The sequence below is a fragment of the Aptenodytes patagonicus genome, chromosome 6 (assembly GCF_965638725.1).
Source record: "Aptenodytes patagonicus chromosome 6, bAptPat1.pri.cur, whole genome shotgun sequence".
Classification (NCBI taxonomy): Eukaryota; Metazoa; Chordata; class Aves; order Sphenisciformes; family Spheniscidae; genus Aptenodytes; species Aptenodytes patagonicus.
Window position 1 is genome coordinate 53,814,483 of NC_134954.1, and position 15,162 is coordinate 53,829,644.

Sequence of the window (15,162 nt, forward strand, 5' to 3'; positions counted from 1 at the left end):
GAGGAATGAGTTAGCTGATATAATAGATGTTGGTAAGTCAGAACATCTGGCTTTTATTCTCAGCCATCACTGATTTGTGGTCACCTTGTGCATTTCATTTAATCTCTTTGCATGTCATTTGTAAAATGGATATGGATATATCATTCCAACCAGTCCAGACCCAGCTGCAAAATTGGTCACAATTTCTGATTTTTGTTTTGAAATTCCAAAATATTTTCTTTTCTTTTTTTCAAATGCATTGATTTCAGAGCTTAGAGAATTTCTGACAGATTACGGTTTACAATTATGTTTACAATTCTGTACAAGGTATTGTTTGATCAGTATAATAGAATACTATAGAAATTTGAAACAAAGCTTACAGAACTCACAGTGTAAGCAGAGATAACTTCTAGATAATTATCACATGCTGGAAAGCCTTTTAAGCACTAGAACTTAGTGTTTGGTTGTTGCATTGCAGCAGAGCCCCCACAGTGCTTCCAGGAGCGCCAATAAAATAGAATTGCTCAGCCTTTCCTGAGAAGAAAGAGCATACCACTGCAGGATTTCTATTTCTCTAGCTGAGAGTCTGCATTCTTAGCTTACAGTGATGTGGGTGGTAGCCAGATGTCCTTGTACTTGTCCTTGCAACATATCTCTTAATAAATTATGCTTTCTAACATTATGTCTGGCATCTTTTCTATGGTTAATCTTCTCTGAATTCTCTTCTTTTTGCATTAAAAGAGAAAATGTCATATTTTTTTACACTGCCTTACCTCTAAATTACATTTTCTTAATCATTGTTAGTGCTCTTTCCTATTGCCACATGGTGTGAGCTGCAGAAAGAGGAGTTAGTAATATGCTGTAATAGTGAATGGAAGTGTGCAATACATATTTAAATTAGGGATCAATAACACTGTTGATTGCATTTGCTATTTGCTGTTTATTGCTCTGAGGACACTGCATTTGTTATTCTTTGCGGAAACTGATTTACATAAAATGTCCAGGAATTAAGAAAACTGTGCTTGACCTTATTTTGAGGAAAAGGAGGAGACAGCAAATAGGATATACAGTACTGTCTCCATTTTTGAACTTCAGTTTTTATCTTGACTTTAATTTTTAAATCTTTTTAATCTTGACAAATTTTTTAGCCAGTGAACTGTGCCTGCCATAATTGGCATACTGACCAAACATAGCTTTTGTATATACATTTGGTTTATTTGGTCCTTCCCCGATATTGCAGCTACTGAGAAACACAGCCTGTAAGACCTCTGCATTTCCCCTTTTGGTATCCCATTTACTTGAAGGGAGTTCTACCTGTAAGGAAAATTGTAGCAACAGACTTCCTCTACCTCTGGCTGATAAAAATTTTATGACAAAAGTATTATGATCTAACAGTGTAAAACAGACTGTCAGAGTCCATCCTTAATTTATAGCCTATAATGATGTCTGAGATCCAGAGCTTTTCCTATGTGAACTACACTTTTCTGACAGCATATCCTGAGCTCTTACTGAAGGCTAGTACAACTTCAAGAAATTTCACTTTTTTTTCACTTGACTCAGCATTAGAATAACATCGGAACCTTTGTAGCTCTATGTGTGGGCCAGCTCAGGCAGCACTGCCACGTGGGCACCTCAGGGCTCCTGGAGTGCAGCTGAGACACTGGCATGATGAAGAACAGGCTTCTGTGCTACCTGGTGCCAAGCTATCAGGCTGTGCTCTGTACTGACAGAAACTCTGAGAACTTTGGGATTCTCTCTCGTTCTCACTGTCAGGATGTATGAGAGTTTAGAGGGCCCTCTTGTACGTGCATTTCCATCCACTGCTTTTCTTCATAAGTAAATGCATCACAGCCTGGCCCTCTCTGTGCAGCTTCAGGCTGGTTGGATGGAAGAGTCTGGGCAAAGGAGATTAAGTATTGCTGCTTTCTGAATGGAGAGCTTTGAAGGGTGGTGGTGGGCTGCATTGCACCGGCAAAAGAAGGTGATGGGACATACGGCTCTTGAGTTGTCTGTGCCTACTTTTACTGAATAAGTCATTATTTTCCGAGAACAGGTTTTACTTCAATTAAAATAAGCTAATTTGGCAGAAAAAGAAATATAAGAGCAACAAATGCATGTGCTATTAAAAGCAAAGCTTCTGAAAAGTAGCCTGTGAGTTTGCATACGCAAGTTCAGTAGAGATAAATAAAATGCTCTATGGTAGTATTTCTTTTGTTGAAGATGTCCTGATAACACATATATGGCTTTCAAATTTTGCAGCTATTGAATCCCCTCCCACAATGCCACCAGCATGCAGGTGCATGTATGGAGGAACATGCTATATAGATGAAAGTGGTCTTCCAAAATGCAAGTAAGTCAGTATGTTGTTAGGATAGTCCTGGGTCAGGTTGTGCTGATTAAGTATCACAAGACAATTAAACTCTCTGAAATGTGTTGGAAATGCTTCAGAAGATGTCATATGTCTGCAGTAGCATGTTTGTAACAATCACAGAAAAACACATATACGCATAAAAATATCAGCAAATAAGCAATGTAAATGCATCAGTTTGGGAAAAAAAAAACCCCAAACAAACAAAAACCAAAAAACCCAGAAAGGCAAAAAAGGCAAAAATCTGAAGATTCTAGTAAAAGACTATACCAAAAAATTGTAACAATGGAGAAGTAATGCTCAGTAAATGTAGCTTGGAACAGCCAGTAGGTGCCACCAATGCTCTGCTGAAACCAAATCTTTTGACTTCAGTGACTAATTTTCTGACTCAGCACTTTTTATTTCCACTTTCAATTCTATGAAGGTAGCAGACATACTATATTTACAGTCAGTGAAATACATAATTACTGAGCATGGAGTTAAAATTTATAGCATGTAGATAAACATTACAGAATATAATAATAAAGCTGAGATCCTAGACTTAATAAAAGCCATTCAGTCAGCTGTCCTGCTTACATTTACAGGTGTTCTTACGGCTACACTGGGAATTATTGTGAAATAGGATTGTCAAAGGGAGTGCCTCCTGGAACAAGTAAGCTTCAAGTATATATTACACTTGATACTTTGAGCTAAAGAATGTATAATACTATGACACTTGTTCAGGGTCAAGCTTATAATTCTCTGGGCTCCTTTTTTACACTGAACTGTGCTTGCTTGAATGTTCGCTTGTTCTTCTATCTTTGATAGCAGCAGTAGCAGTGTTGCTGACGGTCATACTAATCATAATAATTGGAGTGTTAGTGGTTGGAGGCTTCTTTAACTACAGACGAACAGGCTCCCTTTTACCAGCACTTCCCAAACTACCAAGGTATGTTTTGAAGGCCTTCATAGCTGGAATCTGTGCACTGAAAATGTGTGTTTGTTCCTAAATATTTCTGAAAAATCCAGGTTGTTTGCCGCGTGCCCATTCTGTTGGAATATGGGAAGTGCAGTGTTGCAGCAATTCCAGTGGATTTTTGATTCCAAGCAATATTATAGGTGATCATTATTTTGTAACAAAGGACTGTTGTAAAACTCTTCTACATTCTAAATTAGCTTTTAAATAATGAGCAATATAGAAGACTGTTTACCAGATCTGGAACTGGATATTCGGTTCAAAAAGATACAAAAGACCATAGTTACATATGTTTTAATTTTTTACAAAACTTTGTCAGAACATGATTCTGGCAAAGAAATATTTTTAACATTGAAAGGCTGATCTCATCTGCAACACTGTATTCATCTATTTAAAAGTGATATGGGGTATGTGTAGTGAACTTCTATCTGTTTCCAGTGCCTGAGAAATCTGGGCTTTTTGTAGGTTCCTGCTCTCCTGACAGTCATACTGTCCAGTGAAAACCAGCTTTGTGAAATATCATTCAAAAATATTTGATGTTTTAAATCAAAGGAAGGTGAAGAAAAAATATTTGTAATGATTTTAAATTAATTTTTTAAAAAAAGATGTCAGAACATGATACTTCAAATTTTTTTTTTAGCTTTAAGCAAATTATGTGTTTTTAAAGGCATAAAGCTGGATCTCCATAGTCTTTGCACCAATTTCACAGTAGTAGCTCTTAAATCAGTGTAATTAAATCATTGTAATCAGTAATGTGGATGTAGCTATAACTGCTTCCTCACTAGAGGATTACACTGAACTAATTAAATTTATTTATGACTTATAGGGACAAAATTTTTGTGCAGATCAAAGAGTTTGTAAGAGATCTCCAAGCTGCTCACTGAAATTCCATGTGTCTTGCTTTCTTGAATGGAAATTTTCTGCATCATCAGATAGTGAACAAGTAGAAATTTTAAAGCACTGACTCAAACTTTACTGTTCAACAATACTTCTCATATAAATTATAAGGCCGTGTGAAATGGAGATGTCAGTTTTTGTCTGTGAGGCTTGATTCACAGTTTTCATTTCTGCTATGAATATGCCTTAGTGCTGTCATTGCTCAGTCACTCTTTTAACTGTTAACTCATACCTTTACTGCAGAGTTAACTCAAGCTATAGCTTAGCTGTTACCCTTAACATGGGACTTGTTCATGTACATGAATCACAGCTAAGATTTATGTTTTTTTAAATTGAATCAGCTGATGCCTACGGGGCCAACTGGTAAAGTGTGTGCACAACGCACCAGCTGTAGGCAAGAGTTTTAGCACAAGCCAGCTCCAGTGAGGACACACAAATGGAAAGATTATTTCAATGCTTCTGTCTTCCTTCAAGTTCGGCAAATTTGACAAAATGAACTCAAAGGTTAACTCTGCAGTGGATTTGTAGTTGCATATTTTTGGGGAGTTGCATGCTCAGAGTTCTGTGCTGAAGGTCCTGTATTTGGCTACTCACTACTATCTTTCACTGCTCCTATTATTTTGAGCCTGACAGTGTTCTTTCAGCCCATTTCCAATATTTCTCATGCAAATCTAATGTGCAGTTGTGGTTACCGTAAATCTATAGGCAGATTGAACAGTTGCTTATATGAAAAGAGTATAGAATCATAGAATAGTTTGGGTTGGAAGGGACCTTTAAAGGTCATCTAGTACAACTCCCCTGCCATGGGCCAGGACATCTTCAACTAAATCAGGTTGCTCAGAGCCCTGTCCAACCTGACCTTGAATGTTTCCAGGGATGGGGCATCCACCACCTCTCTGGGCAACATGTGCCAGTGTTTCACCACCCTCAGCGTAAAAAATTTCTTCCTTCTATCTAGTCTAAATCTACCCCCCTTTAGTTTAAAGCCATTCCCCCTTGCCCTGTCACAACAGGCCCTGCTAAAAAGTCTGCCGCCATCTGTTTTATAAGTCCCCTTTAAGTACTGATAGGCTGCAAGAAGGTCTCCCCGAAGCCTTCTCTTATCCTGTAGGTATCTTCATGATTTGCATACATAAACATCTTTAGTACAGGTGTTGTTGGAATTATATCCACAAATTTGTATGCCATTTCAGCTGCACTTTTTTTTTAACTGAGTTTCAGTGAATTTGAATGAGTGGATTCATGCATTTGTCTGTAAATCAATGCTGAAGTAAGAGTAGTCAAAATGTGGGTAAATTTGGGGGAATTATAATTCATTGAGTTCATTTGATGTCTACATGAGCACACATAAAGATAGTTGAGATCATTCTGAATGGGCTAACTTAGGTTAAAAACCTGTTAAACTAATGCAGGAATACTACTTCTGGTGCCCTCACTGGCTTGCTTATAGCCAGCAAAAATTCCAAGTGATATTTATGCTTAGAATAACAACTAGAAGAATCTGTTTTATAAACTCTCTTTCTGTATAATCTGTTCTTTTTTTTTTTTTTTTTTTCCCCCTTGTAGTTTAAGCAGTCTTGTAAAATCTACTGAAAATGGCAATGGGGTAACTTTCCGATCTGGAGCAGATGTGAGTATGGACATAGGAGTCTCTGGCTTTGGAGGAGACTCTGCTATAGACAGAGCAATGCAATTGGTAAGATTTAGTTCTGAAATAATTTTTTTAAACTGTGTTCTTTTAATGTCATTTTTAGCTGATAGAGGGAAGTCTTTTATGTAAAAAAGATAGTGAGATGATAAATGTGTTCTAGAAAAAGAAGTGAACATTGATTGATAATTTCCTGAAATATAGATTTTTGTAAATTGAAGGCAAGGACAAATGCAGGCTGTTCTTCAAAATAATGTGACTTTTCTCAAGATTTATATGGTAGAAATTAAGTCAATTACTCCCTTTCCTATTTCAGCATATTCATGGAATATATGGGGAATGAATAGGCAAATGAAAATATTGTTACAAGGAATTTTTTGAGGGCCTTTGTGTTCCATAGAACAGGTTAAAATGTGTGGTTTTCAAATCCAAACTGTATGTTAGAAACTTCAGAGGTAAAACTCAGGCCTAACCACAGGATACAACTACCTGACAGGAGGTTGTAGCGAGGTGGGTGTCGGTCTCTTCTCCCAAGTAACAAGCGATAGGACGAGCGGAAATGGCCTCAAGTTGCGCCAGGGGAGGTTTAGATTGGACGTGAGGAAAAATTTCTTTACTGAAAGAGTGGTTAAACATTGGAACAGGCTGCCCAGGGAAGTGGTTGAGTCACCATCCCTGGACGTATTTAAAAGACATGTAGAAGAGGTGCTCAGGGACATGGTTTAGTGGGCATGGTGGTGTTGGGTTGATGGTTGGACTCGATGATCTTAGAGGTCTTTTCCAACCTTAATGATTCTATGGTACACTACTTTGCACAACAAATTATAAAGTGGACAGTTTCTTATTTTAGCAAGTTTAAACAAATCATGGTTAATAGTTTTGGGGACATCATAAAGTGTAAATCTACTTCATCCATGTTTTGTTATGCACATCTGAGAAATAGCACATCCTTGTGTTTCCTATACTGTATAGTTTTTCCATGGAAAAAATATATTCCCCGGTTTGCCGGAAGAAGTACAATGTACAAAAGATTTTTACTTATAGGAAACAGATCACAGGTATGTTCAAATAATAAGCACTTGCTGCAAAGTCTACGCTGGAAAATCCCTAAACTTTTAAAGATAAATTACAGACTTAACTGACAGTAAATTAATATGAAATGAAACAGCTAGTGAAGATAAGCTCATAATATATGACTTTTTTCTAGATGAAGAAACACACTCTTTGTTAAAACTAGGCAGCTTGTGTAATGAAACAACCGTATGAACATTTCAGTAAATACTGGGAAAATAGCTTTAGGCTTGAATATGACCTCAAATCTTTTTCATGCATTAAAAACTTTATGGTACCTTCCATTTTCTGGCCTAATACTGACATACTGAAGTTCAACTGATGCAGTTTTTACATTGCTAATAACAGGTCTAGATACAGGCTATTTCTACTTACTTGGTGTTAATTCTCCCTATGTATTCAGAGAATAAACAAAAAATTGTATAGTTCACTGGGAAAGAATTCAAAGGGTTTGGTTTACAGCAGCTAAGAACTGTGGGATGTGCCTCCTAAAATTTTAACATCACGTATGTGTGAGTAGATCTTAGAAGGATATTTTTCAGTGTGGCTGTTCTTAGCCAAGCTAAGCTAATTTGAGGGAGCCGACAAGAGTTCACTGTGTGGTAAAGAGCTATGCTCTGATAGCACAAAGCGTGAATCCTTATGGCATGAAGCAGTGGTTTGTAGAAAAGAGGCAGGTTTAAAGAACTGGCTGATGTACTATTCCCGTGTTATTCCTCACTCTTTCTGTGATGGGGCTGTGACAAGGAGCAGGACAAGTGAGTCTGGGTGGGGTTTTGCTTTCATTACCCTTCTACTTGATGCTTAGCTGACTAGCTAAGCTAGTCTTTGGTTAGGTGGATATCTTTGGATATATTAGGTGGATATATTTGGATAGGTGGCTATCCTTATGTGGCACTAAATATTTTCTTAAGAAATACTTAACTTGGCACCTTTGCCCACCTGCTGCGAGCACCGTAGCTGCAGCTCAGGGTTTGGCACAATATGTGTGAAGTAGCTGCTACCCACACACTGGTCTTCATGCATGGGCAAAGTATTGATTCATAATAAAAGACATGCTAAAAACTGTGAAACATTTTATTTCTGACATAACTCATATGTTATAACTGAAGGGATGCACTTACTGCTTTGTCTCAAAAAATATAGCAATCTCAATGCTGGGACAAAATGAATGAATCCCATTCTTTTATATTTCAGATAGTGCTTATTAATTTGTATGTCATTCTGAAGTCTCTAACATGAAATATTTATTTTGGGATTATGCTTCCTTTGATATCTCTTCCCTGTTGAAGATGTGATTTTGTGAGAGTCATTTTTCCTCATCATAAAATACTTGGAGTCAATTATTGAAATGTGGGGGTTTTTTTGTCCAGCTAGGAAGTGGGGTAATATTGGAACAATCAATGTCCAGGCTACTAAGTCAGGGAGTAAAATAACGGATGGTAAACTAACAGTATGCTTTTAACAGATGCTAGATTTTGTCTAAGCCTATGTGAAAGTAAACATGCATTGCTCCCTGAGATGAAGAATTAGACTATAAATTAATTCCTAGGAATATGGATGTGTTTATTGCACTGCAGTTGCGGTTTTTTCCTTCATAGAATGAAAACTTTGCAGTGGAGTCAGGGAAGCAGCCGATCACATTTGAAAATCCAATGTATGCAACCAGAGATGGTGGAGCCAGCACAACCAGTGCAGTTACAGTTGTTCGGCCAACACATGTAAGAGAAACTTAGACTTGACTTTAATCTTTCATTTTCCTTTATGACCTTCTTTTCTTCTTTGAAGACTGTTGATTTTCCTTCTTCTCCTACAGGTAGCAGCAGCTGGTAGTGAGGAAAATGAAAATTTTGAAAATCCTGTGTACGCCTCTGTGGTATCTGCTAGTCCGGAGGAACCCCCTCAGAGTACAGATGCACCTCAGGTACAACACAGAAATGCTCTAAGGCTGCCTTGTTTGTTTCGTGCTTCAAATCAGGGCAATTGAATTGTTAGGGAAGCTGCAATATAGTTTCAATTCTCTTTAAATAATGCCATGGGGTTGGCACACAATCTGCATCAAGTCCAACTAACTGGACCATATTTACAAGATTTACAAGAGCTGGTCAGGAACAGTTTGATAGGAGAAAAGCAGCACAAGCACAGAATTGCCCAGGGCACACAGTAAGGATCTATTTGGGTTAAACTCCGCCTTCCTCCTGGCCCACCCAGTTATTTTGAAGTGAACAGATTGGAACAGAGTGTTTTCTTTCACTGTTTGTTGTGCTTCATTTTGAGGGCAGATACTAGTCTGAAAATTGTAATGTAACTGCTGTAAATTGTCACTGCTCCCCAGCAGACATGATTATAACTAAGGCTTTACTTCGGACTTCTAACAATTATTTGTAAACCCCTAATGAATTATACCTTGCTTGAAGCAGCGGAGTGTGTTCTTTTTCTCTTCCTCCCACCCCCTCCCACCCCCTACTCCCCAAAATATGAAAAGAAAACCCAAGAAAAATTACATTTTGGTTTAAAACATTGAAAACCTAGTTTTTCTTGGTACAGAAAATTGAAATAAGATATTTAGTCAGTGTACTGTCATGATTTTTTTTCACATTTACTTGTAATTTTATCCATATTTAAAAGTGCTAGCAAGGTCATTTTGTTCTATGTGTTCTTGCAGGACATTTTAACAATCAAGATCAAAGTATTGCCTCATCTCGATTATTTATGATTCGTGGAAGACAAATTTTTATGTTTTAAAATCCATCTGAATGAACCGATGGTGGCTTGTTTACAGGACTATTTTCACACATTATGCACTAAAAAGCACCTCTGAAGAGCTTTGAAATGACAGCTCTGTCAACCTGTTGTAGTTTCATGTCCCTCAGTAATTTCTCTTGTGTTGTTTTCAAGACCATTTTTTTCCCCTTTGACCTATTTGTCTGGAATGATAGGCTTCCATGAATTAATTTAGTCGCTTTTATTGCCTTCTGGCGTAGCCTTGTGAATAGTGCTTTAGGTAAAATAACCATAACTGGTTGTCTAGCAGAAAAGAAAGTTGGGTCCCATGCTTAGAATTACAACATGGCAATGTAAGAACATCCAGCTGAAATCACTGAGTTAGCAGTCAGTGCAAGTGGAATCCAACAACAGTGATGTCAGTTTCCAGAGAAGTTGTGAGAAAAATGTGTAAAGTTCTAATAATTTTTATGTTTCAGGAATCAAAGTGGAGATTCTTCAAGAGAAAAATGAAACAAAACACTAATTTTGAAAACCCAATATATGCGGAGGTATTGCTTAATATTGTATGATTCTATTTTTCAGCTAATGTACTGCTGGAATTTGTTCTTGCTTTCATAGGATAAAGATTATGGGTAGATTCTGCTGCTAAGTGAAGCAGCACAGAAATTCCAGCCCAGGTCAAGGTAGGACTGAAGTAGCTTTGAGAAAAGTTGTAGAGTCTTGTGCAGAATGAGGTGCAGGCATCCAGCTCAGGCCGCACAGCTGCATTGCCCACATCTCTGCTTCCCCAGCCCAAGCACTGCAGCCCGCTCCTGCTCTGGGATCTCAGGTGCTGATTTCAGCTTGCTGGTGCATTCTGGTACAGCTCAGGGACACAGCACAAGTGGGAGGCTATTGTACTGCACTAGGAGTGAAATGTCCATTTCTGCCCTCTCAGTCCTGGCTTCAGCACTGCACAAGAATTCAACAGCTCTGCGTACTGCAGCCCTGTTTCTATACCAGCCCTATTTTTTTCATCCATACAGTTGGATGAGGCAGTTCTTTAAGACGGTGTGGCAGCGGGTGGTATGTGTGCTGGAGGAATTCTCCCCTGGCTTGGATATGAAGGTTTGGAGTTCTGCTGACTTGAGCCAGTAATTCCAGCCCTTTTCATCTTACAGTTTAAAATTTCCAGATGTCCTAAGAACCTCAGTCCCACAGTCACGTGACTAAAACTAGCTGCCTTTTGTGAAGAATTTAGGTTTCTAATGCTCGAACAAGGTGAGAGAGTTCAGGAAGCCAGGGATTCATTTCCCCAACACTAATGAATGTAACTACAAACAGTAGTAGTGCCAATGTCATCTACATTGATGTATGTGCATATACACATATCAAGCTACTCCTGACATTAAGTGTTAAAATAGAAGTCCCAGTGTGTGGACTAAGTTTGTAGTAGCGTATTTACACAGCTGTACCATTTGAGGTGAAATTAGCATTTAATTTTGTTACAGGCGGTGATTTGCAGAAATAATTTATACTGTGACACTTGACTTTAGCAAAATACTTGGATATTTATTTAACATTTCTGAAAGTTAAGGTTGAATGTTTTGTACATTAGAATGTAAACTTGGATTTTATGATTATTGTTTCAGATGGAAAAGGAACAGCAACAGGACACAGAAAATGTCCCTACTTCTTCTCCTTCACTGCCTCCCAAGATTACTCTGAAGAGAGACCAACCATTAGCTTATACAGCAACAGAGGATACATTTAAAGACACCGCCAATCTTGTTAAAGAGGACTCTGTGGTATAACTAGGTAACTGATTTAGGGAAAATTAGACACATCCATTTGCACATATATTTTTTATAAACAGAAGAGTAAGGTTCACATTCAAATGCTTTATAAAAATATGTACATCTCTTAGCCAATGGCTGGAGATGTATGTTGAAACTATGCCTTGTTTTTTGACAAATGCCAATTTCTATTTTTATGAACAATTGTCATGATGTACTATATGTATATCTTTGCACTGAAGCTGTCTGAAAGTAATGTTATAAATATATTGTACATTTGTAAATTTTTGAAAGATTATCTTGTTCGGTGATGTTGCTAGTAGAAATCTGTATGGAATTGGTCTTATCTTTAGGGATAAAGTCATTATATAAATGCTTAAACTAAAAAAGAACCAAACAAGGCGAATACAGGAACATTACTGACTTACAGGATCTTTAGAGTATATATTTATAACAGCACCTTTTAAAAGTTCTACTGGTGCTCTGGGCATCTTTACCACCTATTTTATATACTACTGTATGTAAAAATGGGTGTGTCTGTTTATCTTGTGTTAAACAAAAGATGGAAGAGTCAATGCAGGATCATTATGCTGAATAGTTACCTGTGCAAAATGTTGTTCTTAGAATATTTTAACTGCCTGAGATAAAGTAATTTCCTCTCAATCCATAAGACACATACTTTTCCTCTAGGTTCCAATTAACACCATTCCATTAATAGTGTTCATAAAAAGATCTGATATATTTAGATTTTAGTGCCACAAGTACTTAATTTAATGAGATTTTTCTCTGCTCATCAATGGAATAGCTCTGTTCTTGGCTGGAGTCTCTGGAAGTAATTTGTACTATTAAATGAAGTAGCTAGATTTCTGTAACAGCTTATTTCCAAACAGCAAAGCACGAAAGATATTGGTTCATTTAAGAAATTATTCAGGTTTTTTAATGTGAAAATTTAATTTTATTGACTATTTATTTCCTGAGGTTGGACATTAATAGAAAGGGAAACAATTTCTACTAATGCACTCTTTGTAGTTATCTGATTATTTCTATAACCTTCCATCAGAATATACTGTACATCTTATTAGCTTTTCTATTAATTAGCCAAGGTAGTTTCCACAACATGAACCGTTTGAGGAAACTCTGAATATCACTGCAGGAACATGTTATTCAGCATTCCTGGCTAGCTACTCACATAATTTAAAGATTCCTAAAGTTATAATCATTGAGACTTCTGCTATTTGATTGTTTTATATCTGAGTTCTCAAAATATATACTATTTCTAATTAGAATGCTTATAATTACTTTGTAATGTACTTTGATTAGAAAAGACAACTGGAAAATGATGCTGCTGAATAAATCTAATAAATGTATTATTTTATCACATCTTTATTCCATAATTTGTGTCAAGGCTCTATGTACTTTTTTCAGTTGTGGAGACTTCAGCGTACTCTGAGATGAAAACAACAGTGCTTTAGATAAAGTCAAATAAGAATAGTGCTTACTGCTTCACACAACTGTCTAAGTTCTTGATATAACATCACTGACATCATATCACTGTAAGTGTGAAAACTGCCCCATTACACGCATTAAATAAACTGGTCCTTGAAACAGAAAACTCTTATTATTGATTGTAAGAGACTGACTATCAAGGTGGTATGGACATAAGCGATTAAAACCTTAGTTCAATTAACTTTCATATCTGAGTGCTTTAATGCAGAAAATTCCTTGGAATCTGGGACACAGCATACATATCTGTAAGGCTATGAGAAAGGATTTCTTTGAAAGACAGGTTGCTGTTCTTAAGGAAAGAGTTCACAGTGTTTATTAAAGAGAGAACACAGGGCTAACATTTCCACAAGACTCGCCTCCAGTTGCATACCACAAGAAAGAGTAGCATCAGTTTTGTGAATAGTCTCTGTCAACAGAAAGATTTGGAACCAGTTTTGGAGAAAACTGCTAATATGTCAGCCATGTATCAGAGATATCAGAGATACTTCCCCCCCCCCCCAAGAATTTTAAATTTTCAGATGTGGAAGAAAACCATCCCTGGGATACTGTATAGATAGATAGTATGTAGGTTTGATGATTGTTTAACATACCTGATGGTGAAGAATTCTTAAGCTTCAACTGGGCTCTTCCTCTCAGTAGCATACCACAATGTACCCTTCTGATTACATAAAATTTAATTGTTGGTACTTTGTTCAACAGAAGCTTTACTCTATTCCTAACTTCATTTTTTCACTTGTATTCTTTTTCCCTTATGAGGACAGTCCCTGCTTGGATTCTTGAATTCTGGACTCATTCTGTTTCAAAGAAGGCTGATTTTTAGAGATTTCAGCACCTCTCTGTAATCTGCCACTATAGGGCTGATAAATTATACCATTAAGTGTTTTCATGCACAGTCTCTTTACAGCTGTCAGGCCAGAAAGAGAGAACTATCTCTCTGCAGGTATTTATAATGAAATGAAGTAAAATAAATTTATTCTTGAAGCCATTTGCCAGAGAATAGAACCTCAGTGAAATACTTGAATGTTACTAAACACTTTTTACATTCTGTCCCTTTCTTGTGCATGTACAAACACACATACACACACACCCCTCACACACAGAGTGATGAAACTCCTTTTCTTACATTTGGAGTTCTGACCTGCACATGGTATTTTTGTAAGCTTAATTGAATTGCACATTAATGATTAATCACCAGCGCAGCTCTTCAGCAAATAAAACCTTTACCCCTTCAATTTTAATATCTCTAGGAACACCAGTTTGTGGGCCTCTGGCCAGCAGCTTAACAGATAGAAATAGCGTACAAAAGGCACAGTAACCTCAACTAACATTTTGCCATTCTGAACACACTCTTTGTACAGTCGAAATAATTTGCCATAGCATACGCTAATGACCTGTTTCATTTAATGAGTGAAATAATCATCCTTTTAACTTGCAAAGGATGCTGAGGATGAAAGAAATGTGAATGCACATTATTTTTAATATTTTCCTCATAAACTATACTAATATTAGGAAGAAGGTTAAAATACAAGTTTGGATACTCTGTTTGCATAGTAACAGAGTACAATGTAGGTTTGCTTTTCCCTGTAATTGCATGTCTATAAAATAGCTTGTGTTTTATCTCTCTACCCAGTTGAATAGTCAGGTGATGAGATGTGGTCAAATACTGCAATTGTAATTTTTGGAATATGTTGCAGTAGCTGGGCTTTGTTATTATTTGATTTCATGTCTTGTGTTCAGAAGCTTCTTAAGTTTAGCAACTCCTGAATATGACCATGAGTAAAACCCCCGTGAAATAGATGACTAAATCTGGCTAAATACATTCTGTAAGATACACGTATAAGATACATGTTCTTAAAGGCCATTGTTTTATTTCAAGTTCACTAGCAGCCTATGTGTTGATGAAGTCTAGCTGGAAAACTGATTCTTTTAGTGATTTTATTTTTCTTATTTAAAAATTTTTTTATTGGGTGAGTAGTATTAACCAGCTTTGTAGTTGAGTATTTTATGAATGCAGATCCTTTAGAGGTATCATTTCTGAGCATAAAAAATTACCTTCAAAAACATGCTGGATTTACAAGCCTATCTGCAAACTCAGAAATTCGAGGTAAGGAGGGGTGGGGGGGTGGAGAAAGTGTCTTCTGAAAGGAATTTAAGCAGTCTAGTAACTGGTAAAGAGGAGGGCGTCTGGTTTGGCAGGATTAATATTTATTTCTGCAGAGCTGATACTGGTTTAATA

The 15,162-nt window shown here is 37.0% G+C and overlaps 1 protein-coding gene across 3 annotated transcripts in view; it reads left to right on the forward strand.

The window, feature by feature from the left end:
- Positions 1-12,814, forward strand: part of LRP2 (LDL receptor related protein 2) — a 135,440-nt gene extending 122,626 nt beyond the window's left edge. For 2 of the 3 annotated variants that reach the window (XM_076342668.1, XM_076342669.1), the window contains exons 72-79: positions 2,239-2,329; positions 2,932-2,999; positions 3,155-3,275; positions 5,766-5,895; positions 8,520-8,639; positions 8,735-8,842; positions 10,122-10,193; positions 11,277-12,814. In XM_076342668.1, the coding sequence (XP_076198783.1) occupies positions 2,239-2,329; positions 2,932-2,999; positions 3,155-3,275; positions 5,766-5,895; positions 8,520-8,639; positions 8,735-8,842; positions 10,122-10,193; positions 11,277-11,438 (872 nt within the window). In that variant the 3' untranslated portion in view covers positions 11,439-12,814. The remainder of the gene's footprint in view (positions 1-2,238; positions 2,330-2,931; positions 3,000-3,154; positions 3,276-5,765; positions 5,896-8,519; positions 8,640-8,734; positions 8,843-10,121; positions 10,194-11,276) is intronic. The other variant, XM_076342670.1, reaches the window with a different exon arrangement.
- The last annotated feature ends 2,348 nt before the right edge of the window (positions 12,815-15,162 follow it).